Source organism: Diabrotica undecimpunctata, chromosome 9 (genome assembly GCF_040954645.1).
Source record: "Diabrotica undecimpunctata isolate CICGRU chromosome 9, icDiaUnde3, whole genome shotgun sequence".
Lineage (NCBI taxonomy): Eukaryota > Metazoa > Arthropoda > Insecta > Coleoptera > Chrysomelidae > Diabrotica > Diabrotica undecimpunctata.
In genome coordinates, this window is record NC_092811.1 from 35580798 (window position 1) to 35602972 (window position 22175).

The 22175-nt window shown below is 35.8% G+C and overlaps 1 protein-coding gene across 7 annotated transcripts in view; it reads right to left on the bottom strand.

The window, feature by feature from the left end:
* The window catches only part of LOC140449831 (uncharacterized), a 471756-nt gene that overhangs the window by 74710 nt on the left and 374871 nt on the right, over nt 1–22175 (bottom strand). For all 7 annotated transcript variants that reach the window (XM_072543189.1, XM_072543194.1, XM_072543192.1 and 4 more), the window contains one exon: nt 7132–7269. In XM_072543189.1, the coding sequence (XP_072399290.1) occupies nt 7132–7269 (138 nt within the window). The remainder of the gene's footprint in view (nt 1–7131; nt 7270–22175) is intronic.

Below are 22175 nucleotides of genomic sequence, written 5' to 3' on the forward strand. Positions count from 1 at the left end.
GGCAGGATGAAACTATTACAAGTAAAAGGCACGCTTTTGTAAATAACTTATCTACTGGTTTAAACCCACCATCAGTAAAGGGACGCAGGCTGATAATAGTACATATTGGCAGTTCAGACGGTTTTGCTGAAGGTGGTTTATTAACTTTTGAATCAACTCGTACCGGTGACTACCATGAAGACATGTACGCTGATGTCTTTCAAGAATGGTTCGAACAAATGATAGATCTTCTTCCTAAGAACTGTGTAATAGTAATGGATAATGCAAGTTATCACTCCAGACTTATAGAAGGACTGCCCACAACCAAGTGGTTAAAAAAAGACTTGCAGAATTGGCTGAGTTCAAAAAATATTACGTACCATCCTGGATCTATAAGAAAGGAACTTTATTCGTTGTGTGACCTTCATAAAGAAAAATTTAAAAAATACGAAATTGATGAAATTGCCAAAAATCGTGGAATGACAGTACTTAGATCCCCACCATATCATTGTGAATTAAACCCGATTGAACTGGTATGGGCACAGATAAAGAGTGAAGTTTCAAGAAAAAATACCACTTTTAAAATTCATGATTTTAACAGTTAAACAGTTGTTTTTGGAGGCCGTAAATAATGTAAAACCTGAAAACTGGGAAAAGGCAGTAAATCACACTATTAAAGAAGAGGAAAAAATGTGGAAGCTGGACAATATTACTGATAAAATGATCGAGCCAGTTATTATAAATCTTGGTTCTGAAAGTTCATCTTCTGAATCTGATTTGGATTTGTAACAAGTAGCTGTAAGTTTTATATTAATATTTTTATTCATCTATTTAACATACCTTAGACGGTTTTAAAAACTCTTTTTCTCTTTTGTAATTTTTAAAAATTAAAAAAAATGTGAATTTTTTAAAACCTTTTTAATGTAGGCCAGTCAGTTCTAATATAGTGTGTGATAAAAGAGGTCACTTTTGTTTACATACACATAACACTTTATAACACTGAAATAATTCATTTATTTTTTACAATTATTCAAAGTAATTTTTCAATTAATCTTGAGCACGCCCATGGAGTGGTCGGAGCTACCAGTTCAAATTATGCTAATTACTCTCTCGTTCATAAAAATAAACTATAACTGGTTCTACCTATAACGTTTTTAGAGTGGTTGTTTTAATTCGATATTTGAGCTTACATGACCATCTGTGATTCAAGGGACAAATTAATAAATTTATGGGGAGTGGCAATATTTGGGGCACTTACTATGTAAGATATGCTTCTTTTTTCTGCTTACACTTTTGTTTAACATTTGGGTATAGTTATGATGTTACGATGTTTTATAATTATGTAATTTTTAGTATTTACAATCAATAGAGTTCATTAAAACTAATTTTTGCAGTAATCCTTTGGTGTTGTTTTGATCAATCGACGGGTGTCAAATCTAAAGGATTTAAAGTTCTGTCACACACAATCAAATGCTTGTTACTTGTGAACTAAAGACCATAAAAACATTTAAACTACATGGAATTCTTTTCGCAGAACGTTAGTTTTCGAACGGAAATGATGATAAAAAAGTCAAATCAGTTAATCACGAAAGAGATTTGATCGTGACCTCCTAACGGGAGGTTGAAATAAAAATCTAACAGTTTTCTTTTAACAATTTTTAAGATCCTAATATGTTACGGATTATAAACTGAGTTCTGACATACATAACAGGTAATTTATAGCTACGGATAGATGTTCGCTGCCAACTTTTCACACAGAGCGTACAATTTTAAAACGATCTTTATGGGTCACTGTGAGAAATGCAAATTTTAGTGCTAACGAATCTTGAAAGCAATGCATTTAGATGACATAAATAAATTGTTAGCAGTATAACATGTGACATAAGTTTATAGATGAAGTTTGATATGGGATTTCTACACGATTGTGAAAACTGAGCTATCATCCATCAGATATTGCCATTATTTTTATTTTTAAATTTTTCATTATATCATTAATTTTCTAATAGATTTATAGTCTAGAGGATCTCTATAAATAAGCAAAACATGTATTATTAATATTAATGCTGTCTTTACATCATTGCAGGGTAATAAAAGAGTTTAGTAAGGGAGTCGGCGTAGAATGATCATAGGGGCATCATTTATATACACGTATGAGTCAATTCTTTAAAATGTTTGTAAACCGGTTGCCTACTTTCATAATTACGAATTGGCTTATTGATTACTCGTGTTTGATTAGTGATATAACATTTTATTAAGTTGGAATTACGTGATTAAACACTGCATTTTATTATTAATTACTAAAATACCGTTTTCTTATTTACAAAATATTTCTTCGCTACAAAGGTTGGTTATTTTGACTTTTAAAATAGCTACTCTAAAGATTTGTCTTGATGCCCAAATTCATGCCTCAAATTTATTAGTATACGTCTTCTTCCAGTACTTTTTGTGTCCCACATTTTCCCTGCATTATCTAGTTACACTGAACAACAATAGTTGAAAGTAGCAAACATATTTACACAGAATATTATTATTCAGTAAGCTACCTGGCAAAATACACCAAATCTGTCACCGGGGACCTTAGTCGTGGACTAATACGTACCCCGACGCGCATCGCCCCGCCTCAAAACATCTTAGATTTTTTCTAATGGCCGAGTGATCTGAAAATGCCAGATAGAAACATAAATATGGGATCGCTTGGCCTATCTCGACAGAAAACAAACAACCCTTCTTACCTTGAGGTGAACAACCAAATCATAAACTCAAATCAACAGAAGGCCGACGCTTTCAAAACTCACCTGCAAAATACCTTAATTACCCCCAATGATTCAAGATTTGACAACGCGTTCTGTGCAAGGATCGACAGAGACATATCACGACGACTCGCCACCCCCTTCGATCCACAGGAACCACATGATCATCCTATCATGGCACCTAGGAATCAACAAACTCTCGAAAATTTTTGCCAAATCGGCAAATCGAACTCACCAGGACCTGGCAATATTGCCACTGCGTGAAACAGCTCCCACCGAACATCACTCTCTACCTGACGAATATAGTTAATGCCACTCTCAAATTCTGCTACTTTTCATCTCCATGGAAAGTAGCCAATACAATCAAGCTCTTGAAAAAGGGCAAAACCCGTACCGATCTACACTCTTACATGCCGATTTCACTTCAACGTTCTAGCTAATGTCTTCGAGAGGATCCTCAAGGAGAGACTCGTTGAGTTTACCACCGAACACAATATCATACCATCATTCCAATTCGGCTTTAAAGAAGGTCTCTCCACCAAAACGGCATTGACAGAAATCGTCACAGGCCTAACACAAAGTCTAAACGACCGAAAAGTGTCCTTAGGCATCTTCCTCGATGTTCAAAAAGCCCTCGACCAAGTCTGGCCAAGAAACTGTTGAACATCAGCCTGCCCCTCACATTCGTTAGACTTATTAATTCATATGTCTCTCAGCCTCTAATTACGGTAAAAATGCGGGGTTACTTCTCTGATTATTTTACTCCTACAGCAGGAGTACCACAAGATTCAGTGTTGGCTCCCGTGTTATACACAATTTACAATAGTGACTTTCCCAACCCACAATACACTAACACAACCACTTTGCTCTACGCAGATGATACAGCTCTTGTAACAACATCACGAGCCGTAGATTCAGTACTTAGGTCTGCTCAAAATCACCTTAACCTGGTCGACAGGTGGTGTGGGAGACGAAGAGTAACACCTAACCCAAATAAAACACAAATGATTCTCTTTAGACACCCCAGTCTCAGCAGTTATACCACACCCATCATATCCGAAAGACACAACCTTAGACTTTGGGGTGACCGACTACAGCTCCGAGACCGGATCGAGTACCTCGGTGTGGTGTTTATACAAACACTAAACTGGAGGACCGATCTGGACATAGCCTGTAGGCTAGGAGCAGACTCGGTCTACTCAATACTCTTTGCGGTAAATTCGGAAGAACACATCCACGATCACTCATACATACATATAAAACATTTATTAGTCCGGTCATCGAGTATCCAACATCTATATGACGATGCGCGGTCATCTCACACAAAAACTGCTGGCACTGGAGAGGAGAATTCTGTGTAGAGTGAACAACACACGCCGCGACTACTCCTCCGCCCTTATTAACCACCTGTCGAATATCTAGCCCATCAATGAGAGGCTCTGCTCTCTGAACAGGAGTTACACAATCAAAACCATCCGAGGTCAAAATTTCAGAGCCCAAAACTTACTGAAAACTACCTGCTCATCCATCGGCAATGTATTCAGAAGAAAACCTAAACCTAAAATCCCTTTCCTACCCGCAATACTACTGGCCCTTGCCAGTAACGAGCTCCCTGCTGAATACATTGACATACAGGAGGCAAGTCCCCTCTACTATCGTCGCAATAACTATTAAATGCTAACTTCGAGCTTGCCTAGACAGGGGGGATCGGTTTTCTATGGTTTCCCGATCCCATTGCACAATGATACCTGTCTATTGCAAAGGCTACAGCCACAGCTGCCCTCGCGCGAATCGCGATTCAATACATTTATTATTTATCAAATTGTATACATATAAATTCACATATTCATAAATATTTTTTAGCACAATAACTTCTGAAAAGGACCGTTAACCAACACCCCTTTCGCCGCTGATTGTCCAGCACGTCCCTCCGATGACAAGTCCAAGAAGGAAACCACCAGTAGAACCCACAAAGCCAGCGAAAGAAAAAACACCACCCACAAAAACAAACCACGTCCTGAAGAGGTGAAAAACTTATAACAGGACACCAAAACATCAGACAAAGAATCCATCCCACAGAAAACGAACAACGAGACAATGAGTTGCCTATCTCAAGACGTCCAAAACTTTAGACGATAAGACGTGAAAGATTTGGCCAAGAGGAAACAAAACTAAACTGGTAATCCAGCAATAACTATCGAGCCTAAAAACTCACGATCAAATAACAAAAGCTCACGTACCAATACCGAAAAACCGTCACCGTTTAAGTGACAGTCTCAATGAGATGAAATTTCCTTTCAAATTACTCCATCGAATTAGTTCAATAAAGCTACAACGCTAGTCCAAATGTTCCTCGACTCTGAGGAATACTTCACAGATGCTCTGATCAATGGCATCTGTATAGATGGACTTATCAGACTCTGTGAGGCTCCTCTCAACCCCAGCATCATCCGCACTTCCTCGCAGCTGATGCTGCCAAAACATGCACGAGATTTCTGAGTGCCAAAAACGACAAACAACTTGCTCTAATTGCGGTAGTGGCGAGCATAAAAGTCCAGACTGCCCCCAGATAAAAAACCTCGAATGCCCCATTGAATTTGTCTGTTTTTATTTTGTTTTTGAATAAATAATATCGTTTTATCTATATAGTATCTTTTAATGATGTATTAGTGGTGATTGTGAGCGAAAAAAACTATCAGTTTTAATTTTAAAGACATTTTCAAAAAATATCAATTTTTGAAAATAAAATCAAAATGGGTAAGGCTAAAGACATTCCTGAAACTAAAATAGTAGAGATAAAGACACTTTTATGGAATACAAAGCTTTCCCAACTTCAGATAGCTCAACAGTACCAAGTAGCGCAAGCAATAATGGTCAATATCAAGAAAAAAATTGATACCAACAAACCCCTGACTCATCAACGTGCCCAAAAATGTGATCGAAAGCGTGTCACTACACACAGAAACAAGAGAAAAATGAGGGATATCTTCGCGAACAACAGAAAAAAATCACGAAAAATTCCCACGTAACTTATTCGTGAAGCTGGGATGCCAGTTTATGACATGACAGTCCGCAGAAAGCTCCTTTCAAATCATGTCGCCCTGCCAAAAAACCAAAGTTGACCGTCGCTATGATGAAAAAGAGACTGGAATGGGCCAAAGAACACCAAAATTTGACGATTGAGGATCGGAATGTAAACTACATCACTATTAAAGTTTAAATCCCTATAACCACTGTTTTTATTTTAAAAAAATGTGTTATATTTTTTTTATTCGCAGGTTTGTTTCTCCGTCTACAGTGTAGATACTCATGGACAAGTCGACCTTCGTGCGAAGACGGGTGGGTGAAAAATATCACAAGGATTGAATAGTGGAGTGAGTAAGCATCCTCTCAAGGTCATGGAATGGTCTCTGATCAGTAGCAAGGGCACAAGGCGGCTTTACATTGTAAAGGGATTGATGAACCAACATCAGTATATTGAAGTTCTGGAAAACAAGCTTATGCCACAAATTAACGACTGGTTTGGAGAATCGGAAGATTTTATCTTTATGCACGATTCAGCACTGTGTCATAAGGCAAAAACAGTAACATTGTACCTGAAAAAAAAAAAGAAAATTCAAGTACTGAAGTGGCCAAGTAATTTCCCAGATCTCAACCCGATCAAAAATCTATGGGAGATCATGAAGAGGGGGATTGTCCAAGAAATTGTCACAAATAAGCAGGAGTTAATTGAAAGACTCATTATTACCTGGCACAGAGACAATAAAATAAAAGAAGACTGTCTGAAAAACATTCAAGGCACGCCAAGAAGGATCAAAACTGTCATCGAAGTTAAAGGAGGTCACACGATATATTAAACAAATTGTTATTTAAGGTCAAAGAAAAAAATATTTCAAAAGTTTGTAAAAGAACGTGTTCCTGATCTTTTTTTATATTATACTCATATCATTAGATGCTTGTATGCAGTTTTATTCTTTATCAAACATCAAAATACAAAGTTTTTTGCAGTGATCACCCACTGTACATATAGAGCAAAAAGAGATCCAGTTGACTGGGTTTGGTCTAGAAGAAATTTTGATTTTTGCTACGTTTAGTTAAATTAATTTAGACTAGAATAAACGCTGTAGATACTAAAAAAGCATTATGAAAAATCAAAATGTAAGACAAAAAACATCCTTGTTTGTACAAAAGTGTGCAATCAAATTAATACCCACCATTAAAATGACAGTGTAATATTTCATAAACTTGATTTTTATACATTTTGTTGTAAAAACACCTTCATAGAGACACATTCAAGGAAAAACTAGTGGGAGTGTACAGATTTTGATTGAAATATACTTAACATTTATAATATTAATATTTTATGTCTTTTTATTATTCCAACAATAAATTAAATACTCACTTTATTTGCAGTCTTTTCAACAAGGAGTCCATCGGAGGCAGTTGGTGAGTTGCATGGGCTATGCGGAAGACCTTCGTCATCTTCGCTGGTGTCACCGCGTCCTCCTCGCCTTAGTCTCAATCTCTCACTTAATTCACTCTGAAACAAAAAATGTTGTAAGTGAAGGTCAAAATAACACTAAGATATCTTTATAATTCAAGAATAAATATTTATTTCTTGTTTCAAAGATGATTAAAATTAAATCGAAGAGGTATAAGACACTATATAAAAGAAATAAAAGTTATTAGAAAACGGGAAAAGAGACTTGGCTTGATGCGGGTTCTAAAATGGTCAAAATAGTTTAATGTTTATTACAATTGTGTTAGACAATTCTTACTGCAAATTACTAAATTTATATTTAACAGTTGCTGTTAAATATTATTTAGGGCTAACTGTTTTATTATATTAATTTCTTTATTGAATGCGTCTTTAGATAAATTAAGTTTGAAGGCTCTATAAAAGTAAAGCCACGTGTAGAATGTAGTGTTGGTCTAAGGGCGCGTACAGTCGCACAGTGTATGTCGGTACAGTGGTAGATGTGTGGTAGTTTGGCGACAGAATGGAGAAATCAGGACCGTACTTGCTTCAAAAATCTTTACTAATTAATTTAACTGAGTTAAATAAGAGAATAAACAAAAATAAACAGTATATATACATATATACAAAAAAGTGCAAGAAGATCATAACCGACTTTACTTGGCTCCAGACCATCTCAATCGGTTTCAGCTCGCAATGGTAAGGCAGCAGTCTCAAAATATTAACGCCATATTTTTCCTCAATTGTTTCAATTTTGTATTTGTCTTACTCGTCTCTAAATGCGGCCGCAGTATCCAGTAATTCACTTTTTAGGTAATCTTCCTCGAAGAAAATGTTCTTTTCGATTAGCTTATCCTTCATTTGCCTTTCGTTTCACAATTTTTTCAGCAAATCAAATTTCCGGGGTAGTATGGCGCGTTATCCAAAACAACAACGTTTTCTTTGTCTTTCGGCAAGTTTGGAATTAACGTCTGCTCAAACCATTCTTCATATAGATCCTCGTCCAGTTCGTCGTGGTAATCAGGCTCTTCTTGGCCTAAAAAGTTAATTCGGCCCATGCCACAAAACCAGTTTCGCTTCCAGCATGAAGAACAAACCGAGGACCTCTTTGGGTTAGAGCTTTTAGACCAGTAGATAGCCCTTTTATGAAGGCATCTCGTGGATTCTTAATCGTTGTGTCCCTCCATTCCTTTTTGACTGAAGCACTGACGTTAGTCCAAGACTAATCGATATAAACAAGGTTTATATTATCCTTCTTCCTCAATGTTTTTATTTGTCTGAGGTTCTTCTGTCTCCAGGATATGATATTTTTTCTTTCCATCATTATTGAATCTCGACCTCCTAAACCATATTCAAAATCCATGTCATTTAGTAGCCTACGAAATGTGGTTTGTGAAAAAGCTGGTAGATCCTTATCATCCTTCAGTCTGTTCATTATGCTGTCGACGGTTGGTGGTATGTTTAAAAAAAATCATGGAGAATTTTCCTTATTCGAGATTTCACTCCCTCATCGTAAGTACTCTCACGTTTTTCTTCCTTTTTTTTGTACCGGTTTCAGTTCCCCTTACTGGGCCTCTTCGCGGATGTCATAAATTTTGCAAACACTCACACCGACAGTAATAGTCAAGCTGTCACCATCTTTTAAGTTCAGATTCAATATATTTCCACAAGTTTTACTTGCACATTAAGAGTCATACCCTGTTTAAAATTCACGAAAGATACTGGCAATAGCTCCATGATGTAGGTACTTTCATCTGCTTACGAAATTGAAATAGACCTGAGCTTTCATAGCTTTTGCCAACAAGTTTTTGGTCTATAGTTTATTTTTATGAACGAGAGAGTAATTAGCATAATTTTAACTGGTAGCTCCGACCACTCCATGGGCGTGCTCAAGATTAATTGAAACATTACTTTGAATAATTGTAAAAAATAAATGAATTATTTCAGTGTTATAAAGTGTTATGTGTATGTAAACAAAAGTGACATCTTTTATCACACACTATATTAGAACTGACTGGCCTCCATTAAAAAGAGTTTTAAAAAATTCACATTTTTTTTTTGATTTTTAAAAATTACAAAAGAGAAAAAGAGTTTTTAAAACCGTCTAAGGTATGTTAAATAGATGAATAAAAATATTAATATAAAACTTACAGCTACTTGTTACAAATCCAAATCAGATTCAGAAGATGAACTTTCAGAACCAAGATTTATAATAACTGGCTCGATCATTTTATCAGTAATATTGTCCAGCTTCCACATTTTTTCCTCTTCTTTAATAGTGTGATTTACTGCCTTTTCCCAGTTTTCAGGTTTTACATTATTTACGGCCTCCAAAAACAACTGTTTAACTGTTAAAATCATGAATTTTAAAAGTGGTATTTTTTCTTGAAACTTCACTCTTTATCTGTGCCCATACCAGTTCAATCGGGTTTAATTCACAATGATATGGTGGGGATCTAAGTACTGTCATTCCACGATTTTTGGCAATTTCATCAATTTCGTATTTTTTAAATTTTTCTTTATGAAGGGCACACAACGAATAAAGTTCCTTTCTTATAGATCCGGGATGGTACGTAATATTTTTTGAACTCAGCCAATTCTGCAAGTCTTTTTTTAACCACTTGGTTGTGGGCAGTCCTTCTATAAGTCTGGAGTGATAACTTGCATTATCCATTACTATTACACAGTTCTTAGGAAGAAGATCTATCATTTGTTCGAACCATTCTTGAAAGACATCAGCGTTCATGTCTTCATGGTAGTCACCAGTACGAGTTGATTCAAAAGTTAATAAACCACCTTCAACAAAACCGTCTGAACTGCCAATGTGTACTATTATCAGCCTGCGTCCCTTTCCTGATGGTGGGTTTAAACCAGTAGATAAGTTATTTACAAAAGCGTGCCTTTGACTTGTAACAGTTTCATCCTGCCAAAATTTATTTGGTGTATGACCCTCGTTGATCCATGTTTCATCAAGATAAAATATTTTTCTTTTTTGGTTTCTCATTTCCTTTATGGTTCTTAGAAAATGTCTTCTCCATATGACAATATCGCTTCTTTCTAATAAAATAGACTTTCTGGGATTCTTTTTCCAGCGGAAGTCTATTTCTTTTAAAAGTTTCCATAACGTACTTCGACTCATTTCTGGGTAATCCTTATCATCTCGAACTGAGACAAGAACTTTATCCAATGTTGGAAATTCTTGTCTAAAGAAGATTCATGCACTTTCCGTCGAAGTCCTTCTTTAAAATGATATTCTATTTGAAATTTTGGTTTCCCTGGAGCATTACGTGGCATTTGAAAACTACCACATTTCTCTTCTTTAATAACTCTGTAAATCGTAGATTTCCCAACACCAAGTGTACTGTTAACTAACTCAACGGTCTCATTAACACTTTCACATAAACGTTTGTCTGTAAATGATTTAAAACAATTAAATATTAATGTTTTTTCACTAACTGTTAGAGGACCAATTTTTCGGCGTTTACACGGCACTTCCAAATTTTCTATAACACTAGTATACACAATAAACTGCACCTTGCAACTGAAGTACCTACTTTTAGTGAACTGTTAAGAATTTTGAATACGCCACTTGGACCTTCCTACAAAATGGAAAAACCCACTATCACATTTTCTGTGGAATAAGTTTAGAAGGTAATTATCTAGTCAATTACTGTCGTAGATTCCTGGAATTAAAGAATTAAATGTTTGATTGTTGAAACCCTTACTTCGTGGAATGCACTCATTTCAGATAAAATAAAACGTTTTATTTTATCTAAAGAATTAAACTTTATTTTGTAAATAGGCCAAGAATTAAACTTTATTTTGCAAATAGATAAAATAAAACGTTTTATTTTATCTAAAGAATTAAACTTTATTTTGCAAATAGGTAGGTACTTATTAAACTTTTATTGGTTATATATAACCAATAAAATAAACATCTTACATTTCTTGCAAATTCATTAGTACCTGTTAACATCCATCACTCCGACACTGGCAACCTTATTTAGGGATTAGTAACCCTCACAACTATTGTATTCTATTCTGCTCCAACCTTTATACCTGGTGGTCATACTCAATTTAAAATTGTTTTCCTATATACTTCTGTAAACTTGTTGACAAATATCTGTTTTTCATTGAGTCACCCGTATCAACAGTTTAGGGATTTGCATACATAATTTATTGTTTTATTACTCTCTCATACATCAAAATACACTATAGTACCCAAATCGACAAAGAGACATGTTTGCTTTGCATGAACAATGGGGATTAAAACTGATTCGATTCTGCTCATGACTTTATAATGATCTTTATTTCCGAAAGAATGTGTTTACAATGGAAGCTATTGAAAATTTAAAAATATAGATAAGCTATCGACATCGAGTTTTTAATACATTTTACTTTTTTATAGTATTTTTCTTCATGTTATTGTTTAGTTTGACAATGTAACTCTCTTATTTATACATCGATGATTGAATCATGCTTTAGTTAAAAAAATAATGATCGTATTGTACCGTTTTTAAATAAAACAAGCGGTTCTTAATTTATATAAATATATTTATTAATAAGTTTACAGCACGAAAATATCTTATCAACTCACTTAACTCATAGAAGGTATGCTTATGTATAAAAGTTAATATGCACTAGAATATTCTGGCGTAGTCCACCTCTAATTCGTTATATGGACTACGTAGAATGCATGTTCATAACCGTGTTTTATACAACCGCAGGCAATTGTTGTGTGCGCGTATATTCCAGTGCTATGATTCTTAAATCCGGTCCTGATGCGTCGTTCGGGGCAAACCGGCAACGTGGTCGGCCGTTCTCCCGTAAGAAATACTTTACCTATCTTACCTGCACTGCATTCTTACTGTGGCTTCTACTATAGTTAAGAAACTATTGAATGCTGACATTTTATGGGAGAATGGATGGTTTGAATGAAAATTAATCAGAGCGTCTGTAGTTGTGAGCTTCCTGTAGACTTAAAAATTCAATTTGTTATAGGGAAGATGAAATTGAATATTATTATACACTCGCGATCATAAAATCCGGGTCATCTTGAAAATTTCAAGTTTCTTAAATATTTTTGCCTCTGGCGCAGTAATAATCTTTTTTTGGCTAATGTATTTTTTATTTGTCATCAATGTTTGTTTTAAAAGAAAAAAAAAACGGTTTTTTATTGTTTTTATTGAAAAAACAGAAAACAAATCAAATTGTTGCTAAAACAGATATACGAAAAAAAATGGAAAATACAGAACGTGGTAAAAAATCAGTGAAATTTCAATGACTAATATCGTGTATTGCCTCCCCTTGCTCTAATAACCTCTTACAGACGACGGGGTATACTCTCAATTTTTCTCCGTATTACATGTTGTGGTATGTTATTCCACTCTCTCACTAACAGATCCTTAAGCTCCTGTGTGTTGTTAGGAGAAGGTGTATGGGTTTGAATACATTTTTTTCAAATCGTCCCAGAGATGTTCAAAGGGATTCAGGTCCGAAGACCTAGCTGGCCAGGGTACCCTCGTAATTCCAACCTCGTCCAAGTATTACATACTGATCCTGGCAACGTGCGGTCGCACGTTGTCCTGCTTAAAAACGGCGTTTTATCCAAGCCCTGCCAGGTTGGGCATAACATGTTCTTCCGGAATCTCCGTAATGTACCTTCGAGCAGTTAGGAACCCATTTTCGATGAAGGGTAATTCTGTGTGGAAGTCGGAAGATACACCTCCCCAAGCCATGACTGAGCCTCCACCAAATGGCATTCTTGGAGCAATGCAAGCTTGTGAAAATCGTTCACCGGTTCTCCTCCAAACTCTTACACGTCCATCGGATCCAGTTAGGCAGAAACGGAATTCATCTGAGAATAACACTTGCTTCAATCGTTAATTCCCCAATGCGCATATTGTCGAGCAAAAGCTAGTCGGGCAACTCGAGGCACCCGGCGAAGTGGCGGTCCTCTAGCCATTACCCGAGAAGATAGTCAAGAATAACGAAGTCTTCTTCTGACTATTGCAACACTAAAATTGCGATTTCGTACTTCCTCTAGACGATTTTGATGCATAACCGCAGTTGAGGTCTGGTTTCGTAAAGCTTGAAACACAAGGAAACGGTCATCTAGTGACGTGGTCGTTCTTCTTCGTCCAGAGCCAGGTCGTCTGGTTAGCAAACTTGCCTACTGAAAGCGTTGAAGCACTCGTTGAACCGTAGAAAGGCTTACGCCAACAGTTCTTGCGACTTGCTGTTGAGTGTGACCGTCTTCCACAAGTGCAACAATTTGTGCCGTTTCAACAACAGTCAAAGGCATTTTTGGCAAAGAATAAACACTAATAATGGCACTAATAAACACTAATGGTGGTAATAATAAACGTTTGTCCATTGCATTTGAACATAAAGTCGAAGCACAAATGAGACATTTAAAACAAGCGGCAGTTACAGGTAGCGTTTATTTTGCAAAGTGTGCACTTTACCGCGAAATCGGCACTATTGGAATTCTTTGTTACAAAAGAAACCGCAACAATTATCAGAAACATGCATTAGTTTGTATTTGTGTTATTATTATTTGCGATAAAGCTCGTTAAAAATGAAATATCAGTGATTTTCAAGATGACCCGGATTTTATGATCGCGAGTGTATTAATTTATAGCTGAGGATGAGAGAGATGTCGAAACTCGTCCAATTTTTTAAATATTAAATATTGTTTTTACAATTTTGTGGTTTTACTTCGAGTCATTAATTATCTTACAAACCACATCAGAGAGATACTTTTCATTATGCACTAAAACTGTGGAGTACAAATAGTTATTGAAACGAAATAAAATATAATCGACTAATAAATTTTATTCGACCAATAACTATTCACTGATTTATTTATTATTGGTAAAACCGGTCAACAACCGGTAAACAAATAAAATTCCTAAATAAAAGTATGTTATGATATTTTCGTTCACACGTAAAGCCCAATGCATGGTTAAGGCGGCCCTGTCTAAGTTTTAAATACATGCTGTATAGATGATAAGCTTTACAATTTATGAAACACAATAAAACGAGAACAACTAACAGAGAACCGCATGTATAGAAAACATGCATTTCAAAAACAACCGTTAGATCTGACTACTCCATACGAATTATTCGTTTTTAAACTGACTGGTTCTCCCACATGTATCTCCACAATAGTCTTGTTTTATATCCCAAAATATAAACTATATATACAATAATCTTTTTTGTATATTTCCTTCGCGTGCTCTTCTATATATTTAGGATGCTTCCAACACGAATATTTGACACTAATATTTTACCGCAAACACTATTTTTAGGATTGCTATTAGATGTGCTCCTCCAAATTGCAATAATGGTTATAGCATCCAAACACGTGAACTGTTACCATGCGGAAAAATTGCGCAAATATAGGAACGGTAAAACAATAAATACGAGTGCAAGGCGAAAATTTCTAGGCGTAGATCATACATATAGGAAATACTATGATTGGAATCATTATTTCGTTATGTTCAAATTCGTGTCTAAAGAAAATAACACTTGAATACCGTTCCGTCATAAAATTCTATTTTGCGGCAAAAACAGCAAGAAAAATCGAAACAATATTATTGAAGGTGTACAGGTGTATGGGAAATTCTTCTTCTTGTAGTGCTTATCCGTTTCGGATGTTGGCGACAATTATGGCAATCTGTATTTTGCAAACTGCTGCTCTGAAAATATTTGTGGTTGTTGTGTTGAGTCAAGTACGTAGAATTTTCAGATCCTTCGCCTTCCTGGTCCTTGTTTTCCTTCTACTTTTCCTTGTAGAATTATTTGCAGCAACCCATATCTTTAGCTGTTCCTCTTTATGTGACCGAGGTATTCAATTTTGGCTGTTTTTATTGTGGTTAACAACTCTTTTCCTGTTTGCATCCTTAATAAAACGTCCGGGTTAGTAACGTGGTCGATATAGAATATTTTAGGATTCGACGATAAAGCCACATTTCCAAAGCCTCAATTTTTTTGCAAATAGTGTCTGTGAGAGTCCACGACTCAACTCCTTCTTCTTCTTAAAGTTCCATCTCCTATCGGAGGTTGGATATCATAACGGCTATGGTCACTTTGTTGGCTGCTGCTCTGAAAAGTTGTAGTGAACTACAGTTAAACCATTCTCTAAGGTTCCTCAGCCAGGACATGCGTCTTCTTCCTATGCTTCTTCTTCCTTGGATCCTTCCTTGCATAATAATTCTCAGCAGCTCATATTTTTCTCCTCTGGTTATGTGACCCAAATACTCTAGTTTTCTTCTTTTTATGCTGTTCATAATTTCTAACTCCTTATTTAGACGTCGTAGTACCTCAGCATTGGTAATCCTTTGAACCCACTGAATTTTTAATATTCTTCTGTAACACCACATTTCGAACGCCTCTATTTTCCTTATGTGTTGTTTCTTCAATGTCCAAGCTTCCATTCCGTATAGTAAGATAGAAAATATGTAACATCTTAGAGCCCTCAATCTGAGATGCAACTGAAGGTCTGTGTTGGTAAGCATTGTCTTCATTTTCACAAATGCTTGCCTTGCAGTTTCAATTCGGACTTTGATTTCTCTGCTTTGGTCATTTTTCTCATCAACCCAGGTTCCCAGATATTTATATGTCTCTACTTTTTCTATTTGGGTTTGCCTTTCATTAATCTTTCATTTCCATGTTCCGTTTTTGAGACAATCATAAATTTAGTTTTTCTCTTATTTATTTTTAGTCCGTATCTAATGCAATAATCGTTAATTCTATTTACCAATTCTTGTAGCGATTCCAGGGTGTCTGCCATTATAACGGTGTCATAAGCGAATCTTATGTTATTTACTATTCTTCCGTTAACAGAGATTCCATCACCCAGATCCGCTATCGCTTCCTGGAATATGGCTTCACTGTACACGTTAAACAGTAATGGTTACAGAACACAGCCCTGTCTTACTCCTCTCTTTATATCTATATTTTCGGACTTTTATTCTTCTATCTTTATATTGGCATTTTGATTCCAATACACATTGATAATGATTCGTAAGTCTCGTCTGTCTATATCTTTGTTTCTCAGTATTTCTATTAGTTTTTCATGTCGGACCCTGTCGAATGCCTTCTCGAAGTCGATGAAATCTAGGTTCATATCTAAGCATCTTTGAGAGAGGACATTAAAAGCAAACAATGCCTCTCTCGTTCCCAGTCCCTTGCGGAACTCAAACTGAGTATCATCCATATCATCTTCTAGTTTTCTATATAATCTTCCATGAATCACCTTTAGAAATATTTTGAGGGTATGGCTTATTAGTGATATTGTCCTATAGTCTGAACAATCTTTGGCATATACTGTTTTTGGTATTGCTACAAAGGTGGACACCAACCATTCCTGTGGGATTTTTCCAGTTTTATATACTCCATTAAATAGGTCCAGAAGTACAGGTAGAGTTTCATCGTCTAGACATTTCAGTAGTTCCGCAGGTATTTCGTCTGGACCTACAGTTTTTCCGTTTTTTGCGTTTCGTATTGCTTGTTCGATTTCCTCTATTATGATCTCTGGCCCCGTTTCGCTGTCGATTTCTTCCGGTTCTTGCCGATTATCCTCAAACAGATCTGTTATGTATGTCTTCCATTTTTTTAATTTCTCTTTAATTTCTATAATGATTTTTCCATTTGCGTCTTTCAGAAGGGCATCTTTCTTTTTTCTCAGTGTATTTGTCATTTCCTTTATTTTCTTATGCATGTTAAAGCTATCATACTGTTTAGCATATGCCTCTATTTCACTGCATTGATTAGCAAGCCAGGTGGATTTGGCCTTTTTTATTTTCTTTCCTATCAATCTCTGTAGTTCCTTGTATTTTGCTTTACTCCTGCCTTTATGTTTCCTTCTTTCCTCCATTAGATCTAAGATTTCTGAAGTCATCCATCTCTGTTTTTTTCTTATTTATGTCTGCAGTAGCTTTTCTCCTGCCTTTATTAAAGTTTCCTGTACCATGTTCCATTTGTCATTAACATCTGTTGTTTTTATCACGTCTTGTTTGATTTTCTTTAAGTTATCATTTATTTCTTGTTTTAAGCTCTGACGTATAGGTTCTTCTTTTATCTTTGAGACATCAAACCGTGATATATTTGTTTGTTTTTGGATCTTCTTTAATTTTATCTGCATTACGCCTACTAATGGATTATGGTCTGAATTTATGTCAGCTCCGGGGTATGTTCTCAGAGACTTTATAGCGTTTTTATATCTAGATTTTATTAAAATATAATCTATCTGGTTTCGAACAATAAAGTCTTCTTTTAGGTAATTTAAAATTTGCATTCATTATTACCATCTCCTCGCTTTGGCAGAATTCGACAAGTCTGTCCCCTCTTTAATTTCTTTCTCCCAAGCCAAATTCCCCCACACATCCGTCCACTTTCCCTTTTCCAACCTTGGCGTTGAAATCTCCCATCACCAACAATATATCATCTTTTTTTGTGGATCTTATGATTTCGTTCAATTGCATGTAGAACCTCTCTATCTCGGTCTCATCTTTGTCGGCAGTTGGTGCATATATTTGTACAATGTTTATCTTTTTAGAGTTGCCAACCGTAGTCCGTTTGAAGAGGTGTACTCTCCGGACACTGGAACTCACTTAAGCATGGGTGTATGTTACCTGAAGTAAAATCTAATTAAAATATTAAACATCATATAATATTATAAACATCATGTACATTCTTCGGTAACATTTTTCAATTTAAAGGGTTTTTACCCAAATATTTTGGTGGCTCAGGCATGTTAACCTGCATTTTAACCTGATGATGGAACAGTTGTTCCGAAAACGTTCGTGCTTGTAATGTTGCCCTTTTAAGGGTTTTTATAAAATAAAATATACCCACATACAAAGACTAACCTCTTTTTTTAGAGAATGTCTGCAATTGAATCATCATCAATCTCTCTGAGTAGGGAGTAAAACCAACTACTGATTTATTTGTCGCTTTGTCTACAAGAATGGCAACTCCATATCGATGTCTTGGATCATTGTTACCAACGTAATACATCATGCCGTTGTTTGTGGCTAGTTTTCCTGAATCGGGCCATTGAACATCGCTGATACCGAATATATTTATCTTAAGGCGATCCATTTCAGCTATTAGGTTGTCCAGCTTACCTGGTTGATATAAACTCTTTACGTTCCATGTGGCCAGTCTTAGGGTTCGTCCTTTTTCTATTTTCTCTAAACCAATGCTTTTCTTGGTTTCCTTCTGATTATGAGGGTTTCGCTTGCTGACGACCTGAGAGGCCTCATATGCTTCAAGTGTACCTCTCCTGCCGGATTTTGGTTTCCGACTGCCATGATCAGTAAGGTGTCTTTGGGTTTCTGACTCAACTCCGTACAACAGTAAAGGAAAGATATAGCATCGTAGTAATCTGATTTCTATGGGTACTGATAAATTATGGCATTTGAATAGCTTAGACATTTTTTGAAATGCAGATCTTGTTTTCTCTATCCTACATTTTATTTCTAGGTAATGGTCCTAATTTTCATGTTCGAACCAAGGTAGATGTATGTTTTTACTCCTTCTATTGGTTGACAATTCACACTGATTCCTTCAATTTGCTGTTCCTTCTTAGATATGATCATACATTTTGTTTTATTAATGTTTAGTGAACGTCCATATCTCTGAATGACTTCTGTGATTCTATTCATTAACTCCTGGGGAGCTTCATAACTGTCAGCGAATACCACCGTGTCAATCAGCGTATCTGATGTTATTGAAACGTTCTCCGTTAACTCGAATTCCGGCTTTAACATCCTCTACTGCTTCTTGAAAGATTTCCTCAGAGTATATGTTAAACAGCAAGGGTCATAGTATACATCCCTGTCGGACCACAAGTTTGATTTTGATATCATCGGATTCTCCTGCCTCTGTACGGATAGACGATGTTTGATTCCAGTAAAAATTGCTAACAATTCTTAGATCACAGGTGTTTATTCCAATATTTGTCAATATCTCCATCAGCTTGTCATGCTTTACCAGGAGCGTGCGGTGTATGGAAGAAAGGGAAGCATTGCTTCCCTAGGTTTCCATAGTAATAGCGTACCACAAACTACAATACACATATAAACAGCATTTTAAGCTACATACGAGAATTATGCAGAACAAGCAGCGAGCTCGTTCCGACTCTGCGCATATCTTTAGCTTTCCTGTTCGTGATTCTACGTTGGTAGTCGGAGCTATTTCGGGATAATCTACGTTCAGAGTTGCTTCTCCTGCCTTATGTAAAAATAACCCGGGTTTTGTACTGAGAAGCGAAGGTTAAGTTGACCGTATTTGTCGCTTTATAATCAGCTGTAATGAGTAAATGTGTAGTATGTTTGTTATTAGAGAAACGCTTTAGTTCGTTGAATTTTGGTAACACATGGAACATAATTAATAAAGGTACTATATTATATTTATATGGCACGAATAGAGAAAACGATAATATTACAGCTTTCTTCGATCAATAGTTTTAATATTTTTAAATCAACTGTTCTTATCTTTTATTTTGTTTTATTTTTAATATTAAAACAATGTGACCTAAAGTAATATTAAAAATTGCTGAGGTATTACTGTTTTTTTAATTAATGGTAGGTAGAAGCCTGAAATGAAAAATCTCACTACCAAAATAAAAACTTGCATCAGACATTTTAATTCGGAAAAATCTTACGAACAATACGAGTGGCTACCTGGTTGTGAATTTAGCAATAAACTCTTTAGCTGGTGTTGATTCCTCTTTGTGAATGAAAATGGTGTTTGGAATCATAGTGGTTTTGGCGATTTAAACAATTTTCATAAGGTAGTGACACGACATATCCTGTCTAAAGCTCACTTGCAGGCCATCATCAAAGAGAAAGTTTTTGGAGAAAATAGAATAGACGTGCTGAAAAGACTTATTGTCGCTGTGTGTTTTTTATGTTTAAATGAACTTGGGTTCAGAGATCACGACGAAACCAGTACATCAGCAAATAGGGGCAATTACATGGATCTTGTTTCACTAATTTCTAAGTACGATCCTTATTTAAAAACTCATTTAGAACAGTCCAGTGTGTTTCAAGGTCTAATTCAGAATGATTTGATTTCTGCTATTTCGACAGTAGTTTCAAACAAAATAATTGATGAAATTAAACGAACAATTTTAGCCAGCCCTCTGCAATTATACGATTTGTTAATACAGACGGAATTATACTGGAAAGCTTTTTAGGTTTTATGAAAGTCCACAAGGAAACTAAGTTCCTGTAGTTGGCTGTATACCATATATTAAAAAAATTTTAATAAAATCCTTTATAAAAAGGTATATAAAAAACCAGTCGGGCTATGTTAAATAGACAAAACGTTTTCGGAATAAATATTCCATCATCAGTGTCAGGTTAATACATGAATGTAGCCACTAAATATGGGGGTAAAAACCCTTTAAAAATATAATAATAGTCTCCCGTTTTATACCGCTGTCGCGGCTTTGGGAGTATAGCAGGGTAGTCTGCTATATCTAGGGCCTACGGTATACAAGGAAGGTAACATGGCCAGTGCTACGCTTCAACCGTCTATTATTACCCCTGGTTTTACCCAAGGTACTCATTTTTATTCAGGCTGAGTCGACCTGGGGCCTATAGACATTTTTTAAAATGTCTAGATGTTCTTGCCGGCGGTGGGATTCGAACCCCGGACCACCGGCTTGCGAGTCAAGCATCCTACCGCTTGCGCTACGCAGGCCCTCCCTTTAAAAATTACTAATTGAAATTTAGTTTACATTATTTCTTGTATAAAATTAAGATGGTAAAGTTACCATTGGATTGGTAACATGGCGACATATGACTCTACATTAAGTTACAAGTCCTGAGACGGTATAAAGTCCTCGTAGACATACCGTCTCAGGACTTGCAACTTAATGTAGAGTCATATGTCGCCATGTTACCAATCCAATGGTAACTTTACCATCTTAATTTTATACAAGAAATAATGTAAACTAAATTTCAATTAGTAATTTTTAAAGGGTTTTTACCCCCATATTTAGTGGCTACATTCATGTATTAACCTGACACTGATGATAGAATATTTATTCCGAAAACGTTTTGTCTATTTAACATAGCCCGACTGGGTTTTTATATACCTTTTTATAAAGGATTTTATTAAAAAAAATTTTATGAAAGCTTTTTAGGTTTTATAAATGTATCAGAAGATAGAACGGCAGACGCATTAGGTAAAATTGTTTGTGAACTTTTAAAATCCATTAATAGTAATGGCAAGCTTATGATGGTGCTGCGGTTATGGCTGGACATTTGGGGGGATATCGCACATGTCCTAGTGCGATATTTATATATTGTTTTGCCCACAAACTAAATTTAGTTTTATTCCAATCGGTCATGCAGATCAAAGGATGGAAAGTTTTTTTTGCAACTTGTGGATTACCTGCTTTCTTTTCTAAATTCTCTAAACGAACTCAAGCTTTAGATACACTTGTAAAACGAAGACTACCAAAAGTTGTAGTGACGCAATGGAATTACAACGGCAGATTATTATTGAGAGTCTTAGAACACCGCAATTTTTTAATGAATTAGTTGAGACTGTTTTGGAGAATGGTGAAAAGGGGGATACAGAAACCATAAATAGCTCGAGAGGATTTTTGGATAGTTTAAAAAATTATTTTAACTTTAATTTTTTTATCTTTTATCAATCAATATTGAAAATAGCATTATCGCAGAAATAAACGACATAATTTATACAGGGCTCAGATTCTTGAACTCAAAAGTAATGAAAACAGTTAAGGGTGTTTTGAGAGGAAGATACTGAGGAGAATTTCATGCAGCGGTAAATGACGGTGGTTTAGAGAAGACGATACAACTTAGAACTTGACAGAATATATTAGGAATCGTCCCAGTAAGACAAACGCTCCTTAGTAGACCTATTAAGCAGAGAAGATGAAGACCACGAACAAGATTCCTTGATAACCTCAACCAAAGCCC